Consider the following 22,165-nt stretch of genomic DNA (forward strand, 5'->3'; position numbering starts at 1 on the left):
GCACAGTTCACAATCTTTAGACTCTGTAACTATAATGCATATTTTAGCATGTGATTTATGGTATATTTTTGATAAAATTGTAGATTTGCAACATGTCCAAAAGAACATTGCTCACATATTATTCAAGTTCAAGCAATGCCAATACTAGTAATACTGATGAGGGCACAAGTCAACCAAAGAAGTCTAAAGTGGAGTTTCATTTCTTGGATATAGTAGGTGATCCAGGGAATCGCAAACCAATTGATCACTATGCATTTGAAATTAGAGATCAAGTAAAGAGGGCATATGCTTTGAGTGGTCCAACTCAACCGGTTAATTATACATTTCCTCATAGATGGCAAAGTGGTGAGTGGAGATCCTTTCAAAAAATCTGGTTTGAGAAGCATGATTGGCTAGAGTATAGTGTCTCAAAGGATGCAGCCTTTTGCTTGTATTGTTATCTTTTCTTTGAGCCAGGAAAGCCTGAAAAATTTGGGAGTGATGTATTTGCAAAGTCTGGTTATGTCAATTGGAAGAAGGCTTTGCATACTTTTGAGAGACACGGTAATTGCAAAACTCATAACAATGCAAGGCTGAAGTGTGACGACTTTATGAACCAAAGAACAAGTGTTACTCACAAATTTATTAATACCAGCAAGGAAGATGAAATTCGTTACAAGATTCGCTTGACTTCTTCTTTAGATGTTGCAAGATATCTCATTGAGCAAGGTGATACTTTCCGTGGACATGATGAGTCTAATACTTCTATCAATAAGGGTAAATTTAGAGAGATGATTGACTGGTACAAAAACAAGAAGAAGAAGGTTAAGGATGCATATGAGAAAAGTTCTACACGGTGTCAAATGATATCTCATCATATTCAGAAGGACCATACAAAAGCTTGTGCACGACGAGTCACGGCAGTGATTATGGATGAGATTGGAGATAGGAACTTCTCGGTGCTTATTGATGAGTCTCGAGATGTATCAATAAAGGAGCAAATGGCTGTGATCTTGAGGTTAGTAGTCCGTACTTTACTTTGCATTTTTATTGCTTTTGTATAATTTCAGATTTTATGTACTACTAAGTATACTAACATAGAATAAATTGGGTTGTGTAGATTTGTGAATGATCAAGGAAAGGTTATGGAGAGGTTTCTTGGACTTCAACATGTCAACAGATGTACAGCTGCTGCATTGAAAGAAGCTTTGGTTAGTATGCTTTCCTGTCATAAGTTAACCGTTTCTAGGCTTCGAGGGCAGGGTTATGACGGAGCTTCAAATATGAGAGGTGAATTTAATAGTGTGCAAAAATTGATTTGGGATGAAAATCCTTATGCTTTCTATATGCATTGTTTCGCCCATCAGTTGCAATTAGTGGTTGTTACCGTTGCAACTTTTAGTCCAGTCATTGCAGATTTCTTTAACTATGTTCCTTTAATAGTGAACACTGTGGGTGCATCGTGTATGAGAAAGGATGTCTTACTTGCAAAACATCATGATGTGTTGCTACAAAAGGTGGAGAATGGTGAGATTAGCACTGGAAGAGGACTGAATCAGGAAAGTAGCCTAGCTAGACCTGCAGATACTAGATGGGGTTCACATCTTAAAACATTGCTTCGTATTTTCCAAATGTGGGAAGCTATCTTGGAGGTGCTTGAGATTGTAAAGCAAGATTCTATTAAGCCGACGTGTAATGGTGGAGCATTTGTTTTAATTGGTAAAATGCAAAACTTTGATTTTGTATTCATCATGCTTTTGATGATAGACTTGTTAAGCATTACAGATGACTTGTCACGTGCTTTGCAAAGGAAGGATTAAGACATTGTTGAAGCAATGAGTTTAATTATGGATGTGAAAGATCGTTTGCAGGATATGAGGGACAATGGATGGGAGTTGTTATTCAAAAGAGTGAAGTCCTTTTGTGACAAAAATGAGATTAAAGTGCCAAAAATGGACAAGGAAGTAAATGCTAGAGGGACGTATTCACGTAGAAGGCAAAAAGTAACAAATATGCATTTTTACCATATTGAGATTTTCATTGCTGCCATTGATGCCATTTTGTCAGAGATGAATCATCGTTTTAATGAAGTTAGTTCGGAGTTATTAGTATGTATGGCTTCTCTTAATCCAAGGAACTCCTTCTCTAGTTTTGATGTGGATAAGCTTGTGAGACTTGCTGAGATTTATGCTAAAGATTTTACAGTAGCTGATTGTTTGTTGTTAAGGAATCAACTTCAAAGCTTCATTCTCAACATTAGGAGAAGTAAAGAATTTTTTGGATGTAGAGATCTTCCAAAGGTTGCTGAAAAAATGATTGAGACCGGAAAGAACAAATGTTTTCCATTGGTTTATCGGCTCATTGAGCTAATATTGATACTTCCAGTGGCAACGGCATCAATTGAGAGAGTCTTTTCAGCTATGACTCTTATAAAGACAGATTGACGCAACAAAATAGGGGATGAATGGCTTAATGACTTGATGATATGCTACACCGATAAGGAGATATTTAGAAGCATTAGCAATGAAAAAATCATACAAGAGTTCGAAGACATGAAAGAACGCCATATGTTAGTGCCAAAAGATAATTTAGTGGTATGCTTCATTCTCTATTTCTCTTCTAATTTGAAAGAACACCATATTTGAAAGTCATTGTTTGTAACTAATTTATCTTTTGTTTTACAGATTGCTTCTCATGAAGATTAATAGGCTATCGTCATGTACACACGTGCTATCCATTGATTTGGTATGAACATATTGCCGATTCATCTTTTATTCCTTCTTCTTTAATGTATTTTGTACTTCATCTTTTATCTTTGCGTATGAAATTGCCTTGAAGAATGAAACTTGCTAATTTTATACATGAGACATATTTAAACTTATATTAGCTAGTATGTTCAGCCCCTCCTATAATTTTGGTCTGCGTCCGCCCCTGCACACATGGCATCCAAGAGCTGCTCGTCCATGTTTTCAAACATTGGTACCTGCAAACATGGGAAAAGATTAAAGATGGTAATGATAATAACTAGAATATTAAGGGATCGTATGTATTGATCAAATATCTAGTCTGACAATATAGAAAACATCACCATATGGCAATAAGTCCAAATATTTAGTCTGACATATGATTTGACATAACACGTAATAGCGCTCAGAATACATAGGGTATGGACCCAATATATATTCGTGTTATATATCCTAACAAAACCATCAAAATAATTGTATCTTGTTAGATAGCCCCATAAATTCTGACAGGTTAACTAAGTAGGTGGCACATAAAGTACCTGAGGACCAAGACACCCTGATCAAAAACACCAGCTCTACTACTATGTCGCACTAAAAGAGCTCAGAGCTCCCTCCCGATTCGTGACGAGGAGGAGGCATCGCGTCCGAGGAGGTGGAGGTGAAAGTGAGTTCGGCTTCCTCGTGTGCATGGTGATGTGGACTCTAGCTCCACCAGACTACCAAACCGAGTAGACAATTTCGGCCGCACCCACCCTTGGACAAGGGTCCAGCTTGTTGTGTCTGTTTGAAACGCGATATCGTTGTGTCCATGGTTTAATGGAATTTCTATTCCGATTAGAAAAAAATGACATAAACGATAGAGTGAATCTATGGTCTTTTCGTACTTTTTTAAAGTATGCTATGATGCATTAAGGCGGGTTTGGAACAATGATATGAGACGGAATATAGAGGCGGTTTCGACCAGCCAGCTTTTCTTCGGCCAAAAAATATTATTCCTTTGTTTCAATACTTGTCAATTTTGACTTTACTGATCATATTTTGAATAATATCAAGAAAAAGAGGTAGTAAACAATATTGCATGCCATCAGCTATTTACATTTGACATAGCCAGGATCAAATGTGACAGAAAGGCTGCAAATTCAGGTCACGGACGCTTTTAGACATCAAACAATGCACCGGACTTCATCCTCTAATACGTCACATGTGAGTACATCCCAAGTTAACAAACAATTGGCCAGTTACATTTACATCATCTTCTGTCTTCGGAATTCACAAGTGGTAGGAATACAATTTGGAATGCGTATAATACAAGCATACTGTATCCAGAACTAATATGACATGTACTGATAAAGAATCCAACGATAGATTGAATGTACTGATCAAAAGCATACAGCTTCAGACCACTTATCTATGTACAGCATCCAATCATAAATTGTGAGAACACTAAAAGATTACAAGTAGATCAAGCAAGGCGTGTGAACAAATTTTACCGGTTGGATCATGAATGTCTGTTTGTAATAACAGGGTACGGGGAAAAAATCACCCATCTTCAGCGAAAAAGTTGGGTTCTGCTGGCTTCTGTAACAACTTTGCAGGCACTCTTTCCTGCAAACGGGCCTTTCGGGTGGCGTTTCTCCGTAAGGTTCGCATCATGTTGCCAGCAAAACGTGAAGCATAGAGCGCTGCACCAAGACTGAGCAAACTAGAGCCGTCACTTACAATTGCCGCTTGTAACCTCTTCTCCTTCTCATATAAAGTATCTTCCAGCTTCTTTCTGCAGTATCTGTGCCATGCTGCCTGTATAAAGCAAGCAGCCCAGGTTCTCCATTGCTGTGAATAAAACCTGAAGGTATGTTGGAGCTGTTTGCTGTGCAGCCTCCTGAATTGGGTGGCAACAAACTTCAAATCATCAGCCCTCAAAGCAAAAGTTTCAACTTCAGACAACGTCTTCACTGTCCTGGTTGAGCCAGGAAGGTTTGAAGCTGAAGTGGGGTCTAGAGCCCATGTTAGGAGCTCTTCACCACAGAAGTCGCCGCCTTTCAGATCATTGGAGTTGAAGAAGCCCGTTTGTCCACCATTTGTTGTCATACTCTCGAGTGTTCCTCTCATGATGAAGAGCATTTCATTCACTGGGTCACCTTCGCAAATGATGCAGCTTCCTTCTGTGTACAACATGGGCTTTAGACGATCACACATGGCATCCAAGAGTTGCTCGTCCATGTTTTCAAACATTGGTACCTGCAAACATGGGAAAAGATTAAAGACGGTAATGATAATAACTAGCATATCAAGGGGTCGCATGTATTGATTAAAGCAACAAAACTAGAAGAAAGATGTGGATATGAATTAAGTATTAAAAGTCTGGGTCTCCCTACAAGTCACTTAAAGACCCCCATGGAAAATTTATCTGCTAGATAAGGTCTTTCAAATATTATTAACTTCCACTCAACTTCGTAGGGCCGTGTGACTAGCTTTGCAGAAATTCAAGAAAAAGAAAACATACGAGGGGAAGTAAGCTAGCAGAGGAGGCTAAGTGCTCTGTCAGTCAAATATCGGTCCCCGATAATAGTATCTATTTGGGCCTTTCCATTCTCTTCCCTTCAGCAATCAGTACATGGGGGAATATGATTGCATCTATCATTGTGGATTACTAACACAAATATTTCCACCTGAAGACATCATACTTCAGGCACTGCCAGAGTTGAACTAAAGCCCAGATGAGAACTGGTCCAGAACAGAACCACAGCTGACAATGCTATGCAGATTCAGCATGCAAAATAAGCAAGAAACCTGGATTTTCATTTGCTTAACCTAAAAAGCCCGCTATTTGTAATGCACATGCAACAAGTTGCTAGTTGATAAAATTGAATGTCCAGTCTGTATGGTCGCAGTAGATAAATGTTATATCAAGGACCGGAATACTTGAGTGTAAAGTACATCAATTTCCAAACCAGATGGGATAAGGAGAAAAGAGGTGATATATAAAGGTATAAGAAAGTACCTTCATGAGAAGTGACAGACAAAGATGCCGTTTTATCTCCCTCCTAAGATCCTTGGGAAGATTTGCAAGAAGGCCCTCTTCATCAACTCCTCTTGTTTCTTGCCACCTATATTGTTCATGACGTATTATTCGCTCCTTGAGGTTCTCAGGAAGTAACCTATGTGCCATCCATTGCTCCGTGTCACGCCTTTTCACTCTCATTTCTTCTATACGCACAGAGGCTGATTGTAAATAGGTCTGCAATTCTCCAACCAAAAAAGAAAATTAGGAAAAATATGGTCCACACACACAACTTAGCTGCCTAGTTAGTAAGTATATACTCTCTCCAGTCACAAGTGCATGTCGTTTTGGACATCAAATCGGTCTCCAAAAGTCACTTTGACCATTAATTTTTATTGTAGTATATTTACAAAATCCAATAAAATTATAATGTTTGAAAGTACTTTTCAAGAGAAATCTACACACACGATGATCATATTTCCAATCTAAACTTTCAAACGATACTAGTAGTCAGTTTCTGAAGTTTGACTGCATGTATATCTAGAATAACATGTATTTCTAACCAGAGGGGAAATTAACTAATTATTGAACTATCCGGTCCTGCTTACAACTTAAAGAATGGGGCTGTTGTCTTTAAATATGACATGGTACACTGCAGTACAAACACTATGGATCCATTTTAAGGGTGAATCAGAGAAATGGATTGGTTATAGCTTGTTAATTGTGGATTATATTGAAAAGATCACTTGAAACCTTTTTGAAATTCTTCTGATCACTTGAAACCTTTTTGAAATTCTTGTGATCACTTGAAATTAGCCCATGTTATTTTCAAAATACCCAAGTTGCTACCGGTATCAGATCAGGTTAGAAGCACACATGATTTGATGTCCACTACAAGGCCGGTAAAATCTTGCTACTGGGCCTATATCTCAGACTTGAATGTCAACGGTTGACCATTGACGCTTCTAGATGCGGCATCACAGCTAATACAGGCCCACAGGCCACAGAACATGGATTTAGCTGTTTGAGGCTAATGCTAATACTGAAATCACTAAAAGACAGGTCTATCTTTTCAATAAAATAAAATAAAATAGAGATGGTTTTATAATGCTTTTCATTTTCAGGTTTTTCATCAATATTGTTCCTTTTTTATAGGTAAAGTATTTCATCTAGAATCACTTGAGTATCTAACTTCCATAGCATTATTAAAACAAAATATTTCAGGTATATTTTGTATTTTCCATGGTGTGAATTTTACAAATGAGCCAAGTCACACTCCATATGCAGTTTCAGTTCACATTTGTCCAACCACTTCGACTAAAATCAAGTGCATTTGTATCAACATTATGCAGTGAGCTTTTAGCACAGAACAATACATCTTCTTGTGCACAATTTTGCACTACCAAAACATATGTTGCATATGTTTCCCTTATTAATATTTACCACTTAATCCAATAACTTACACAACAGGAAAATGTCATCAAAGCTAAAATATTGTACCTGCACGTTACCAATGAGGAGTGCAAATAAAACCAAACCCGACGTCGAGACAAAAACAGCAAACAAATTCTCTGATGTATCAGTGCTTGTTTTCATGTTCTGACCAAGAGAACTGCAACAGATAAACCAATACACAATTTCAAGCTCTAAGCCATCATTCTTTGGTTGGAAAATAATTGGAAGCTAATTTTTTAAACAAACCTTAGATTCTGCAGTCCCCACCAAAAGCAATAGAATAGTTTTTCAAAGAAACTCGTTGATTGTGAAACATTTGTTAGAGCTGGAAGAAATATTCCAAAGATCGGGTCTGGATTATCAGTGCCATTAGTTGGACAAGCATTTTGTAAGAAAGTATTATTCCCAAATACATTACTCCCACAATATAAAGATGTAGGATCGCAGCCATCCTGGCTACTACATGCTTTTCTCCAACAGGAGTCTTCTCGTTGAATGGAAAGAATATACCAAAGAGCTCCAAAGCCCTGCAAACAGTTAACACATCAGTCTGTATTATCTTAACCATGCACAATGAAATTGTGGAGATTAATTGCATGTCATCTGGAGGTTATCCATCTCACGAATAATCAATATATGATGACAAACAGGCTGCTCCATATATTATGAAGTTCTCTAGTGTTGCATTGCTTAGTGAACCAGTACTTGCTGGTATAAGATGTTGAGCATCAATATAATAAGCATTCCCAAATTACGATCAAAGATGTTGCCTTCATAATATAAAAAGACAACTGATGTATGCCACTTTGTTCCGAATAGACATAAAAATATTTATATTATTTTACTTTAGACATCTTTAGTTGTAGTATGTTTCAGTAGGTTTCAAAATCTTCTACAACTAATTTCCTGACAAGCAAATTCTGCTTCAGAATACCATCAGAATATGCAAAAATTGTAAGATGCGTCTCACTGTGACAAAATCATCTGCTGTTTGTCCTATAAATACGATTTATAGTTCCCTACAAATGATTTATTGTTAGGAACGGAGCATGGCTCAGTTGGTGAGACATGGGAGGTGTCAGTGTAGGGGTGTAATTGGATCAGATACAGATACGGACGGATATAGCTTATTAACCTGCATCCTATCTCATATTTTTTTCTCGGAGGCGAAGTCAGACATGAATATTATCAGATAATTATTTCTTCATCCTGTATCCTACCCTATGTTTTTTTCTCGGAGTCGGAATCGGAGCGGATAGTGCCGTAAGCTTTCGGTTAGTCGGATAGATGAAAATTTTTCACTTCATTTGCATCCCCACACAACACATTAAACAGTATAATAGTGCAATCAAAGTGAGCATAGAGAGTGATCGCTGAGATGTGAAAACAAAAACATTCAATATTATCTGACTACGAATGTGTGACAATCTACCTATATATTATCATGTTTTTAAGTGAAACCATAGTAGCTTTTCTCGTAACACCTAACATTTAGATACTTCAGACGGATACCAGTCATCCTGTATCCTATCTTTTTTTTTTCTCGGATCTAGAGTCGGACACGGATAGTGTCAGATAGCCATTATTGCATCCCATATTTGCTTCACAGGCCTTCAGGCGGACGAGCGGGAAATATCCGTCCCGTTTTCACCCCTACGTGGGTGTAACACCCCCACCAGCCAAGTTCAAGTCTTCAGCTCGAACTTGGGTGCCTATTTTCTTCTTAATACAAAATCACCCAGTTCTCCTAGGTGATCCTTTTTTTCTTTATGGCTGTCTCAGACAATATGATTTAACAGCCACTAATATATTGCTATTACAACGACAAATATACAATGTGTTTCATGATATATGCTCCTCTGCGTTTCCATCATTAGACATTGTTGGAGCACACTGCTACATAGAGCCGAGTTATCAAATTCTAACAGTCACAAATCTAATGGAATAAAAAGGCTGAAAAATACCTCATCTTTTTCTACCAGCGTTGATGTAAGACACAAGAGCACATACTACAGTACAGCCAAGAAGAATCTCTCACAAATCACAAGTAGACGTACTGTCAAACATAGCTCATTGGGTAACAACTCACGACCAAGAAAAAAAAGGGAAAATAGCCTAATGAACTCAAATCAGAAAGAATTTAGAATTGAAAGTGGTTGCTTAACTAATTTTAGTGACCAAAATGGTGATATTAAAAAATTGCTTTCATCTTACTAACAATGAGTCGAGAGGACTTACATGACTAGCAAGCATATAAATTAAAAGGTTAAAAGCAGCACCAGCCCATGCTGTCTCTGTAATTATACCCGCCGATCTCGTGATTTGGAGGTAAAGTGGTATTATTCGAAGCAGTCGAGGAACATATTGACATATAATTATAACCAGTAATATATTTTTTGCCTTCATAACTTCAGAACCTTGTAGACGGGGCAGCACCACCAAAACAAACACCTGATAGTGAAAATACCGCAGGTAATTACAACTTTATGATAAAAGATATGCTCAAAAATGAAAACAAACATCTTCCGCACTATTCAATCAAATTTAAGAATCGCAAACTTCAATTAAGAAGAGGGACTTATATAAAGTAGAAGAATTAAAGCTAAATAGTACAGTGCACATATCTAAATTGAAATAAGAAAACAAAGAGCAATTCTAGTAGCTATCAGGTCAGAATACAAGGGCTGCGAAGCTTGATAGTTGATACCCTCTTTGGAAAGTTTCTGCTTATAATACAAAATTGCCAGAATGCTCATGTTTTCGATGTTATAGATTGGGAAGTATCTGCCTTTTGTGCATGTTTTGCAGGTAAGCGGAAGCATTGATCATACCGTGCAATTGAATAGTGTAGGCATTAGCTAACTAAGCATGATAATTGTGGAGTGCCCCACATAAATATCATGGTTTATAATTCCAAAAGGAGAAAAGTCCCTTGGCTGATGCCACTTTCTTGGCAGCAGACTTCACAAATCACAAGACGGTGCATGCCATGGCTGTGGTCACTGGAGACCACGCCAAGAGACCAAGATAATTCATGCAGGCAGGTCCAGATCTATCATCAAAGTCATGTACATCCAGTGCAGCTCTCTTAGCTTTTTAGTAGCGTCACAGCCTAGAAACTCTAGATATAACTTTTCTTCCTCTTGCACTTCAATCTCTTATAGAAAAAAAAAGCTTGCTGATTCCCATTCTTAATGATTCATAATGTGTGTAACCTCCCAAGCATGAGATGCATTCATTCGGACACAAATAATGTTGGTTACCCATACTATATTTCTACCTTTGCACCAGAAGACAAGCCAGACAACAAATAAGATAAAGCAGGGAATAATATGGCATGGAGCACATCTGGTATACATGAATACATATGCGGTTGGCCAAGATGAACACTTTTTATCCACACTTGAACATGGGAAACTGACACAATTTTTTGATAGAGAGGAAATCAGTAGCAAAAGCCATCATAAGAGATGAGTTTTACGTCCAGCAAACAGAGAAGATAACCGTACAGTAGAAAACAGAAGAATGCCAGACAACTCCCAAGAAGAGCAATACACAAATAATGAAATCGATCCAAAGTCTATGTAAATCATAAAATTAGGATGGTAATGGAGATGCAAATAGTTAAAAAGATGGAATATTTTAAATTGAGTTTTGCTTCAGTACCAAGAAAATGCCACGAAAATGCCAATTATCATAACTATTAATAAAGAATTTTTCCTACCAACTAGCAACCATTTTTACTTTATGATTTGTATAATTTTAACCCAATGCACACTCAAGCATGAGAAATTGTCATAGAAAACTTTAGATTCCAACCATAATTGAGCTTATAATAGCTTCAGTCCAACTTTTGAACAGGGTCATCTTGAAGTGAGTGGGCGACACACAAGATGTAAACCATTAACCTTTTGTGCATCACTACACTAAAAACCTGGGTCAGAATCTCCGAATCAGTAAGGCCTCAACTTCCAGTTTTGCACTTTGTTGCATTAATGGTCTACATCCGTTTGTCTTCTGGGACATTAGTGCATTGAAGTTTACTAAAGTACCCTAAAATTGCTAACACTACAGTTTACTACTGCCTTTCATTAACATTACATGAATAACCTAGGACGGAAGCGATTGCATATTATGCAGCAACTTGTCATGTATGCTAACAAACCATCAAAAGTACAATTGCATGCTGTTAGATAGCAGATAGCTCCATCATGACAGGTTAACTAAGTAGATGGCAGATCAAGTACCTGAGGGAGGGGCAGAACAGCAAAGAAATCAACCAGAAAATATGTTGATAGATACCGCTTCGCTATCGCGAATGTGTCATCAACCAAGACACCTTGACCAAACACTCTAGAAGAAGGAGCAATAAAGCCCGTCCTGAACTGAAATATCATATGGAGTAAATAGAAGATATCTGTGAAAAAGCGTAGGATACTTGCTGCGGTTTCCAACTTCTGATCCAAATACAGGCAGTTCTTCTCACCGTCAATTACTGGGATATACAAGAATAATGGGTCCACAGAAACTGCAAAAAGACATGTTATCACAAATATCTTGTTCCATCTCTGCAAAAATGGCCCCTGAGGATCAAGTACTTTTGTTTTAGACTTCCTTTCCTCCCAAGCTGATTTGTTTAGGGTTTCAGAATGTGAAGGGTTCCCTAGGAATGAAAAGGCTCCTGCAGTTCTGTCCTTTAGCAAGCCAACGAATTTATGCCTTCTTTCTGAAACTACCCTATCAGACCCAACAGATTGCTCTGATCTCCAGTCCTGAAACCTGGACATAAACCAAAAACACAGGAAAAAGAGAAGAAAAAAAAAAGTACTTAGAACATTCGACCTTTCTGTAAACCATAGAATGAAGACAACACCACATATTTCCACTGAAGTAGGGTTTCCTTTTAAACAAGGGAAAACTTTCTTTATCAATTAGATACCAAGCCACGGATATATGATTGATGCATGCTAAACTTGTGGCACTGTAATGCAATATTCTAATTCTCGATCTCATGTTACCATGTCATGTACAATGAGAGGATCGAACTAGAGGCTGACCTCACATATCTCTCCTCTCCGATAGCCATTGCTTCCTTCTAACGCTAGAGGGAAAACAGGGTCAGCAAGGTGGCAACAACTGGTCAAAGCCTCAGCTGCAGCATTGAAGTATCAACATCCCTGAAAATCACGGACCACAAACGTGTAAGAGCCCTCAAAAGTCAGAGAGAGCAAATCCATCACCAAATTGTGTACATTCTCAGCAACTGCCACGTAGGTAAACTGGGCAAGAGTCCTCAGGCATAAGCATGGAGGAAACAAAATGTTCAGCGGATCAGCAAGACCACGATTAACCTAAGATAAATCAACTCGAATGAGCAGGCAAGTTTATCCTCGTGGACCACCAGCTCCACAGCTAAATCGCGTTGGAAAAAAAAAGGTTCGAAACTCTCGATCCGTTCAACAGAGGCAAGCCTAGCCCAGCCAACGCACCCGCTCAGCACAGCAAATCCACATTCCAAGCAGATAGCAACTATCGGTGACTCGGTCGCCGCGCCACGAGAGACCCCCAATTGGCAACGGCGCCGCCCAGAAGTTCAGCGGTGCGCGCGGGATCGCGACGCCAGCGAGGCAGCAGCGGCAGCCGGAAGCCAAAATGGATCCGAACTGAACTGAACTGAGCCGCGAGGAGACAGGTAGATCGGGGCGGATCGGAGCAGGGCAGGGCGGAGCGGAGCTTGAGAGCAGCAGGGACGAGCTCACCTGAGCGGGGGGTTCGAGGTGGTCGAGGAGGGAGGCGAGGAGGTGGAGTTCGTGGGAGGAGTTTGTCGACGGCAGCGGCCGCGTGCTGAGGACGGAGGTTACCGGTTTCCCCGGGAGGGAGTCGGAGGGACGGCTCGATCGTGCATGGTGGGGACACGGTCGTTGACTCAAATTCGATAAAGTAGGTTTGGGACGAAAATACGAGTACGAGACGAGATACGAGAGGTGGGAAAGAGAAATAAGTCCTTCAAATTTAATTCTAGCCATTTATTTATTTTTACTTTTCTATTTTCACTCTCTATTTATTTTTATTTTCCTATTTTGTTCCTCTTTCCTCAATTGCCAAACGAGGCTTAGGATTTGGTGGGATTTTAAGAGAAATCACTCCTCGAGTGCAACCATACGTTGCATGATAAATACAATTATACAATATGACAAAATTTTCATAATATTCAACATACACGTTTTTTTCTGAATTGTACCACGACCCAAGGGTGCTCAAGGAATCGAGTCCCTTTTGCTCTTGTTCACATTTCTTGCTTGTTGACATCAACCACTCACTAGGGATTGATCTTGTTGTCTAGGCATCTTTTTAATCAACAAACAACAAGATTGAACCTTTTATAACTTGGCATAAGCTAAATAAGTCAAAGTAAAGATGTCAACAGGGAATTTTCTATCGGAGAATGATTCCCCAATCCCATCCTCGAACGAAAGAAAATTCCATGTCCCTGTCCCGGCTAATAGTTGAACAGACGCACGTCGGAGGACGTACTATGGGCGCAAGCTCGAAGGACAAGTCCATGCTGCTGCCGTTCACCGCGTGCGTCGTCTTTGCTGCGCATGTCAGCCCTGCGAGTCACGGCACGTCGCCACTACGCATCACCGCACGCCGGCCAGTCAACGTGTCATCATGTGTCGCTGCGCATGAGGGATGGAGCAGGGGCGGAGAGAATCAACATCAAGGAACATCGGAAGGAGTCCTTCGTCTCCAATTCACCATCCTACCCGTCGAATCAGAACAACAATCCATAACCTCACCATGCTTCCAGCCGAGATGACCCCATTCGCGGTCCGACGATGACGAGTAGAGCCAAGGCGATGGCTTGGCCAACGAGGGGGAGGTCGGGGAGGTGAAGCTTCCTGTGGCTGCGGTTGCAACCAGGGAGGTGTGGCGGCTGGGGTAGTCGGTGTGGTGATGACGACGATCAGGGAGGTGTGGCGGGCAACAGGCTAACGGCTGGGCTTAGGGGTGTGTGCGACCAGGGAGGCAGTAACTCGAGTCAAGATCAGCACTTAGGGTTAAGGAATAGGGATGCTTGGGCTGGGCACTTGAGCTGAGGGTCCTATGGGCTAGGCTCTAAATTGAAGGTAGGCAGGTTGAGTCAATACATGTAAAGCACATGGGGAAACGAGGATAGGGGATGGGGAACTGTCTCCGTGTGAGGTACGGTAACGTCCTAAGATGGGGTGAATTAGAACACTTATAAACTAATGGCTCTAAAAACTTCACAAGATAAACTTATATCAATTTCTCTAAATATGCTCTAGATTTATCTAGTGTGTCCACTCTACCACTCAAGAGGATTGCAACTTACTCTAGTAATATAAATTGTAAATATGTAGATACAAAAATATAAATAAATTAGAGAGACAAACTTGGCATAAGGGATTTTTATCATATGGTATCGGTGGCACACAAGCTAATCATAATCCACGTTGGAGCTTCACAAAGGATATGCGTTTGATCGCCAAGTCTCTTGAGATAACAAGTCACCAAGACAAGACCTCAAGCACGATGAGCCACCAAGCTACTAAGACGAGGTCTCACACTAACCTCTCTTACGGTTACTTGTGCGTCGTCTTCACTTTGAAGCTTTAGTCACAAACACAAGGACCTCCGCGTCCCTGTACAATCTTCTTGCCGCCGCTCTACACCAATTCAGAGGATCAACAAGTTACCGGTAAGTCATCAAGACTCCAAGACGCGATAAACCTCTTGGTACACGGTTGAATCACTCCTTGATCCACTATCTAGGTTGCAACACCTATTAACACTTCCCTCTAGGCCTATAAACACTAATCACTCTCTAATATTGTGCTTAATTGCTTTGGATAAACATTTTAAGCACTTTGATGGCTTGAATTTCTTCTCAAGTATATATGAAGTTCTTTGGATTCTAGCACCTTCAAATGACCGAGTGAGTGGGTATATATAGCATCAAACCCGACAACTAGTTGTTGCTCCAAAGGCTCAACTTTACTGTGAATATCGGATGATCCGATGACAACAGTAGTACAAGTACTAGACTATCCGGTGTGTACATTAGTGGATACTGGCCGTTGAACTCCACTCATATACATTCTGAACACCGGATTGTCCGGTGTATCCTTTACTTCTATCACCAGACTATCCGGTGTGTTGTTGTGCGCTAAGCCGAGCCACTTCTTCTCTGTGCAATTAGTCTAGTGTGTAGATCTTCTGATCATCGGACCTTATGGTGTGTTGACCTTCTTCTACTTTGACATCTTCCTAGAAAATACTCCGGTGTGTTAGCTTCTTTATCACCGGACCATCTGATGTGTTGAAATCTTTCATTCCCTCATTTGCACAGCTTCTGTTAAATACTCCAGTGTATGCATCCGGTATGTAGTACTCTTATCATCAGACCATCCGATGAGGTCTTCATTCTACTTTTCTGAGTGAAAACACTCTAGTGTTGAAGGAATCGGTGACGTCTACTCTACTGATCAAAATGCTTGCAACCTATCTAAGAAGGTAAATTGCAAGAATGTAAAATGCAGAAACGTAAATAAGGAAGAGAGAACAAACTCGGTACAAGAGATTTTTATCATGTGGTATCGATAGCATAAATATCACCCTAGTCCACGTTGGATCTTCATCAAGCATATGCTCCCGATTGGCACCCAGTCGCGGCTATTAAGCCACCAAGTCACAAAGATAAGGTCTCTACTCTGATGAGCCACCAAGGCACCAAGACACCAAGGCAAGATCTCACCACTAGCCTCTATTCCGGTTCCTTGTCATCGTGATCACTTCAGAGCTTGAGGCATCAAGCCAAGGGTCATCCCGTCCCCGTACACGCTTCTTTTTGCCGCTCCACACCAAGTCAGAGGGTCAACAAATTTGCCAGCGAGTCACCAAGACTCTAAGGTGCCGACGTACCAAGAGGTATAAGCTTGGATCACTCCTTGATCCACTCTCTAGGCAGTAATCACCTAGCAACACATTCTAGGTCTATAAGCACTAATCACTCTTTAATAGTATGCTTAATCACTTTGGATGATCACTTTAAATACTTTGGTGGCTTGGATGTCTTCTTATATATGCATGAACTTCTCAGGACTCCTGCTACATGCCACGCCTTCAAATGACTGAGTGGAGGGATATTTATAGCCTCAAACCTACGCACTAGTCATTAACCTAACAGCTAGAAAAGTTGTTAACACCGTATGATCCGATGAGAACAATAGTACTAACACTGGATCATCCGGTGAGTACACTCTTATAAACTAGCCGTTGGAATCCCACTCAAGTCTCTGTGAACATCAGACACTACAGTATAAACTTTAGCTCCATCATCGGACTATCCGGCGAGTTATCCTGAGCCATCTGAGACTTTCCTTCTTCTCCGTGTAAATTGCTCCGGTGAAAGCATTCGGTGCACATCACTTTATCACCGGACTATCCGGTGCCTTGAACTTCGTTCTTCAACACTTGGCACCTTTTCCATGTAAATTAGTCCGGTGTTAAGCCTTCGGTGTGTACAGCACATATACCGGACCTTCTGGTGTGCTAAACTCCTTTTGTCCCTTTGCATTGTTTATTGTCCAGTGTGTGCAACACATTGATCATCGAATCATCCGGTGCTTTGATCTTTAACTTCAATGGTTGTAAACTTTTTTGGTAGGAATGCTCCGGTGTGTACATTTGCTAATTCCCGGACCTTCCGGTGAGCTCTTCAGGCTTCTCTCCCACTTTGTCAAATATACTCTGGTGAGTTCAACACACAGAGCAACGGACCATCCGATGAGGTAAATCTTCCTGAAACTTCTTCAATTTGATCAAACTTTGTCCCGGTTGCGATGGCTTCTTCATGCATTGCATCCATGAGACCTACTAATATATATTCTTGACAAACATGTTATTCTCATTGACTATGTTGTCATTAATCACCAAAATCAAAATTATAGTCTAATAGGGTCATTTTCGCTACAATCTCTTTTTTTTGATGATTGAGGACAACACAACTAAAGCAAGTGGTAAATAATAAACAATACTAAATGTAAAAATAATAAATGAGCACAAAATCTTACCACATTACTTGGATGCATGTTCTTACCACTTAGTCACCTTTTGTTGTGGCTTTTTCATTTCTTCATCGCCACTATCTCCCTTAATTGACCCATGCAAGAGCTTCTTCTTCTCCTCCCCCTTTGTCAACTTCAGTATTCCTAGATATCTTGCTAGTTGCTACAATCTTCTCCACATTATCTTGCAATTTGCATTTTACTTTGGTCATCAAAATTCTCTTTTTTTTGTCAATAATCTCCTGAGAAGGTTATATGTATATGTTGAACTCAAAGGGAAAAATATTAGAGCGCATGAAAGAGAGTTTCACAAATTATGATTCAATTAAAATGATACCAATTATATGGATATCACTACAAATGAATGATATCAATTGTAGACTATGAAAACACATGGATCATAATTTATGAAACTCATATAATATAGTCTAAACTCTCCATATATGTGTGCATATATATGATAAAAAAGAAACATATGCACAATTAGATAATATATCAAGATAGGAAGTTTAAGCTATATTATGCATGGAGATAGCTTAAATGAATAAAAGATTTGATAATGATACCAATTGAAGCATTTAAGCCTTACATACCTTCGGGGACATGTAGTTTTCTCCATTAGACTACAAAAGATATAACTTGCAACACATGTTTGTCTCAAAACTACAACCTATAGGATATACTCCATCTAAAAATGTGCATACAAGTGTTAAATACTTGCGAGATATATGCACTTGTTATTGATGACAATGGAGATTTATCGTATAGATTGGATTATGACACATGAAAGATACTAGATGCAAAACTAGTGCCATGTAAATAATCTAGAACTAATAAATCATGTAGGTTGCTCATGTGTTAGAGAGAAACACAAGTAACATACCAAATAAAAATCTATACTAGGTATTGCAAAAAATTAAAATAAGCATATGCAATTCTAGACGAGGCAAATAAACTAGAAGCAAAAAAGGCTCCTCATTAACCCATTGGATAGGACGCCCAATCTGTAAAATGCATGAACATAAATCTAGCTAATATTTGCCTCTTTTACCTTTAGATGAGGATTTGGGTATACGATGATCATGATTTTCATCAAAGCACCGAAACTTGTATACTTGACTTCTTTGCTTGAACCTTCACTTTATCTTGTGAGCCAAGTCTCTAAATCCCTATAGCTGCTTCGGTCTTCAAGCCTTTTCCATCCTCAATCTTTTCTCCCAATCTTGTGTGCAACCACCATGCTATTGTTCTTCTTCTTGAGCTTGTAGTGGTTGCTTTTGATCTTATTCTTGTAGTTGGGTTTGGTGTAGAGGTTGGAGGTCTTGTTGGAGATATTCGTCATCTTTTTCTTCTCATTGGTCTCCTTCTTCACTTGTTTGTATTGGAAAGACTTATATCCTTCTTGATGGCATTTGAAGCATGTCACGGTTGACCCCTCCACAAGTTTCTTCACCATGAAAGTACAGTTATCTTGAGGAGGTTGGATATGTTCTTTGCTCTTTAAACTCGTCAAGTCCTTCTTGAGCTTCTCCACTTCTTGCTTAAGATCATCATTCTCTTATGTAATGAGGTTGTTATATGATTCTACAATAACATTCTCAATATAAATATCATTGTAAAAGGTTGAGTTAGATAAAGCAATTAAATCATCACAAGAAGTAGAAGTATCTATCTTAGGATTAAAATTAAATAGAGAGATAGATTGCTCAAATGACTCTTAGTTTGAGATTAATGCACTCAAATTTAGCCTTAAGCTCATCATGCTCATTGTTTAGTAAATTTAATTTTCTCAATAATTATTCATAATTAGAAAAAAGTAGCATGAATATCATTAAATGTATTGAATTTTTAAGCTCTTTTGATTGTTTCTTAAGGGTTTTTTTGTTGCTCATTGAGTAAATGAATGAATTCATCATAGAAAGGAGAATTCTCATCAGATTCATCATCACTTATATCGCTATCCATATATTTGTCTATAAGACACTTGTGAGATGACTTACGCGATGATGACTTGTGTAATGACGATCTTGAGGAAAAGATTTTCTTGGAGGGGAGGATGGTGAAGCTTTCATCACTTGAGTTTGACTCTTCATCGTCGCTCACCCATCTTCCTATGCTTGCGAATGCCTTGGCTCTTCCCCTTATCTCCCTCTTGTTCTTAGTCTTCTTCTTCTCCTTCTTGATATGATCAATTGTTTTGATCAAGTCCTTCATGGAGATTGGGTGATCAATCTTGGAATTGATATTCTTGATGTTCTTCTCTACTTGTAAGATGAGGTTGGTGACTCCGGAATCCATCTCTTTATTACTTGAGGTGATTTGCTCATCTTCTTCGTAGCTCTCTTTATCTTCATCTCCGTCATCTTCACTTGAGCTTGACTTTTACTCTTGTCTCCTCATCCTTGTTTTCATGTGTTGGCATTGAACTTTCTTACTTATGAGAGTAAGGTTCTTGGTGTCGAATGAGGAAGAAGCTTCCACCCCTATGTTTATTGTCATCTCATGGATAGTGATCTTGCCGAGCACTTGACTTAGAGTCATCTTTTTAATGTCATTGTTGTCGTAGATGATGGAGACTATCAACTTGTACTTTGGAAGAAGATCTTGAAGTATTCTTTTCATCACTTGATCATTTTCAATTGGTGTCAAACCTAACATATTGATCTCATTGACAAGAATATTCAAACATAAATACATGTCATTGGCACTTTCATGGGGTAGTTGCTTGATGCCATTGAGCTTAGTAACAAGTACATGATATTTTTCATTGCTGTCGGAGGATGAACTCCTGTCGCAGGGATCCCGAAAGACCCTTTTTTAGAGATTCGGCCGGGGGGATGATCCTGAACGAGTTCGTCGGAGAAATAAATGGAAGTGAAAATAAATGCAACGGCCGGTGGGGGGGGGGGGATGATCGACCTAGTGCAAAGAGAAATAAATGCACCGGAGTTTAGACAGGTTCGGGCCGCACGGGGGCGTAATACCCTACTCCTGTGTGGATGCAATATCCTTCCTCGAAGGGAATCCCTCAAGGATATATTTGGTTACAAGGGTATATTGTCTAACAGAGAGCTTGAGGCTCCCTTGCTCTAGCTCTACTCGAGCTTGCTTGCGGTGTTCTTCGGATGCTTTCCCGTGTATCTCTCTGATCTTGTTCGCGCCTCTTCTGTCTTGCTGATCTTGTTTGCTTTCGTCTTTCTCAAGCATCGATACCTTCCTGTGTTGTCCATCCTTTCCTTTTATACACTCACCGACCACGACTTACCCCAAATGGGAAAGAGGGGGCTCGAGTTCCAAGACGCCACGACTGAGAAAGGCGTCATTATTCCCTCTGGGCGAAGTGACAGGGGCGGTGGAAAAACGCGGCGTGCATCCGACCACCCGTCACTGTGGACGTCCTGGCGCCGTTGAGAGGGCCCACCGGGCGGCCACAGAGGCACCTGGCGCGCCCACCCTGTCTTGTTCTTCTGCCAGGGCAGGGTGGCAGGCGGAACGCTTTGATCCTGGCAACGTTATCCCGAGATACCCCGGATGATACGGGACGGGACCCGTGCAATTAATGGACCCACGCCCCCCTGCCAAAGCATGGCAGGGACTGACACTGCGGCGTGGGCAGTTGGGAATGTCAGGATGTCAGGATGTCAGGCCGCGCATGCCCATTAAATGCGGCTTCGGACCTTTGACTGGTTGACACCTCGTCGATGGGTCCTTCTGGGTCGTCGGGGCATCGGGTGTTCTCGCGCGAACCTTCGGGGAACCGAGTGCTCGGGGGCTGCCACGTGCAGCCCCGAGCACTCTCTCCCGAGCACTTGTGTAGAACCTTCGGGGAACCGAGTGCTCGGGGGCTGCCACGTGCAGCCCCGAGCACTCTCTCCCGAGCACTTCTGTAGAACCTTCGGGGAACCGAGTGCTCGGGGGCTGCCACGTGCAGCCCCGAGCACTCTCTCCCGATCACTTGGCTGTTCGTTCCATCGGATGACTATGGTACTCGGGGGCGAGCGGGCACCTCCCCGAGCACTTTCTTCCCGGTACTTGGACTCTGCGGGTTATCGGGGAACTGAGGTGCTCGGGTACCAGAGGCTGTGGCCCCGAGCACCTTCTCCCGGAACTTCGATTTTCCTCATCCTGCAGGAGGGACCTCGCTGGATGGTGACACGTGGCGGACGGCCGGCCTGGTCTCGGGACTCAGGGACCCCCGGTTCCTGATACTCCGACAATTGCGTACATCCTTTGTGTCTTCATATATTTTAATGAGACTAGTCCAAATACCATATGCATTGGTGAGAGAATAAACACGATTAAATGCATCAACATATACAGATGATAAAATGATACTCTTTGCCAATACATCTAATTGCCTTCCTTGTTGGTAATGTGTTGTCTTATTCCTTCATCGGTGACTCTCTAAACATCTAACCCTCGTCTTCGCAAATAACAAGTCATTAGAATTTTTCACCGGAGAAAGTTTGTGCCATCGAAAAGTGGAGCACTATGGGAATCCATCCTAACCCCAAACGTCACAACAGACGGTAAAGCCTAACCTATCACAATGAGACTAAGGCTCAAATGCTACTTGAATTGGTGAAATCTTGTGAAAGGTGTGAAGTTCTAACATAAATTGAAGAGCTAGATGTGAGCCATAGCTCTAATATCAATTGAAGGGATCGGTGACATCCTAAGAGTGGAGGCATGAATTAGGACACTTAGAATCTATTCGGCTTCAAAAACTATACAAGATAAACCTATATCAATTTTTATCTAAATGTGCTATAAGTTTATCTAGTGTGTCTACTCTACCGGTCAAAGCGCTTGCAACATATCTAAGATGGTAAATTGAAAGAATGTAACATACGGATACGTAAATAAGGTAGAGAGAATAAACTCGACACAAGGGC

General features: G+C 40.5%; 1 protein-coding gene across 2 annotated transcripts; it reads right to left on the reverse strand.

The window, feature by feature from the left end:
- Window positions 1-3,942: 3,942 nt before the first annotated feature.
- On the reverse strand, window positions 3,943-13,125 carry LOC133918738 (cyclic nucleotide-gated ion channel 1-like). Of its 2 annotated transcripts, none has more exons than XM_062362772.1 (8): window positions 12,939-13,125; window positions 12,237-12,356; window positions 11,427-11,958; window positions 9,418-9,630; window positions 7,426-7,706; window positions 7,225-7,336; window positions 5,725-5,961; window positions 3,943-4,961 (listed from the first exon to the last, which is right to left on the reverse strand). In XM_062362772.1, the coding sequence occupies exons 2-8, from the start codon at window positions 12,263-12,265 to the stop codon at window positions 4,263-4,265; spliced, it is 2,103 nt and encodes a 700-aa protein (XP_062218756.1). In that variant the 5' UTR covers window positions 12,266-12,356; window positions 12,939-13,125; the 3' UTR covers window positions 3,943-4,262. The 2 variants fall into 2 exon arrangements, with proteins under 2 accessions (XP_062218756.1, XP_062218757.1); XM_062362773.1 differs by lacking the exon at window positions 12,939-13,125 and adding an exon at window positions 12,669-12,865.
- Window positions 13,126-22,165: the final 9,040 nt, after the last annotated feature.

This window comes from Phragmites australis, chromosome 5, assembly GCF_958298935.1.
Source record: "Phragmites australis chromosome 5, lpPhrAust1.1, whole genome shotgun sequence".
Classification (NCBI taxonomy): domain Eukaryota; kingdom Viridiplantae; phylum Streptophyta; class Magnoliopsida; order Poales; family Poaceae; genus Phragmites; species Phragmites australis.

Excerpts from the sequence above, each read along its gene's own strand:
- LOC133918738 (XM_062362772.1), bottom strand. The coding sequence starts at position 12,265 with ATGGCTATCGGAGAGGAGAGATATGTGAG. Across the intron at positions 7,707-9,417 it reads TTTATATGCTTGCTAGTCAT|GGCTTTGGAGCTCTTTGGTA; the intron begins GTAAGTCCTCTC and ends AACTGTTTGCAG. Across the intron at positions 4,962-5,724 it reads GTCTGTCACTTCTCATGAAG|GTACCAATGTTTGAAAACAT; the intron begins GTACTTTCTTAT and ends CCATGTTTGCAG.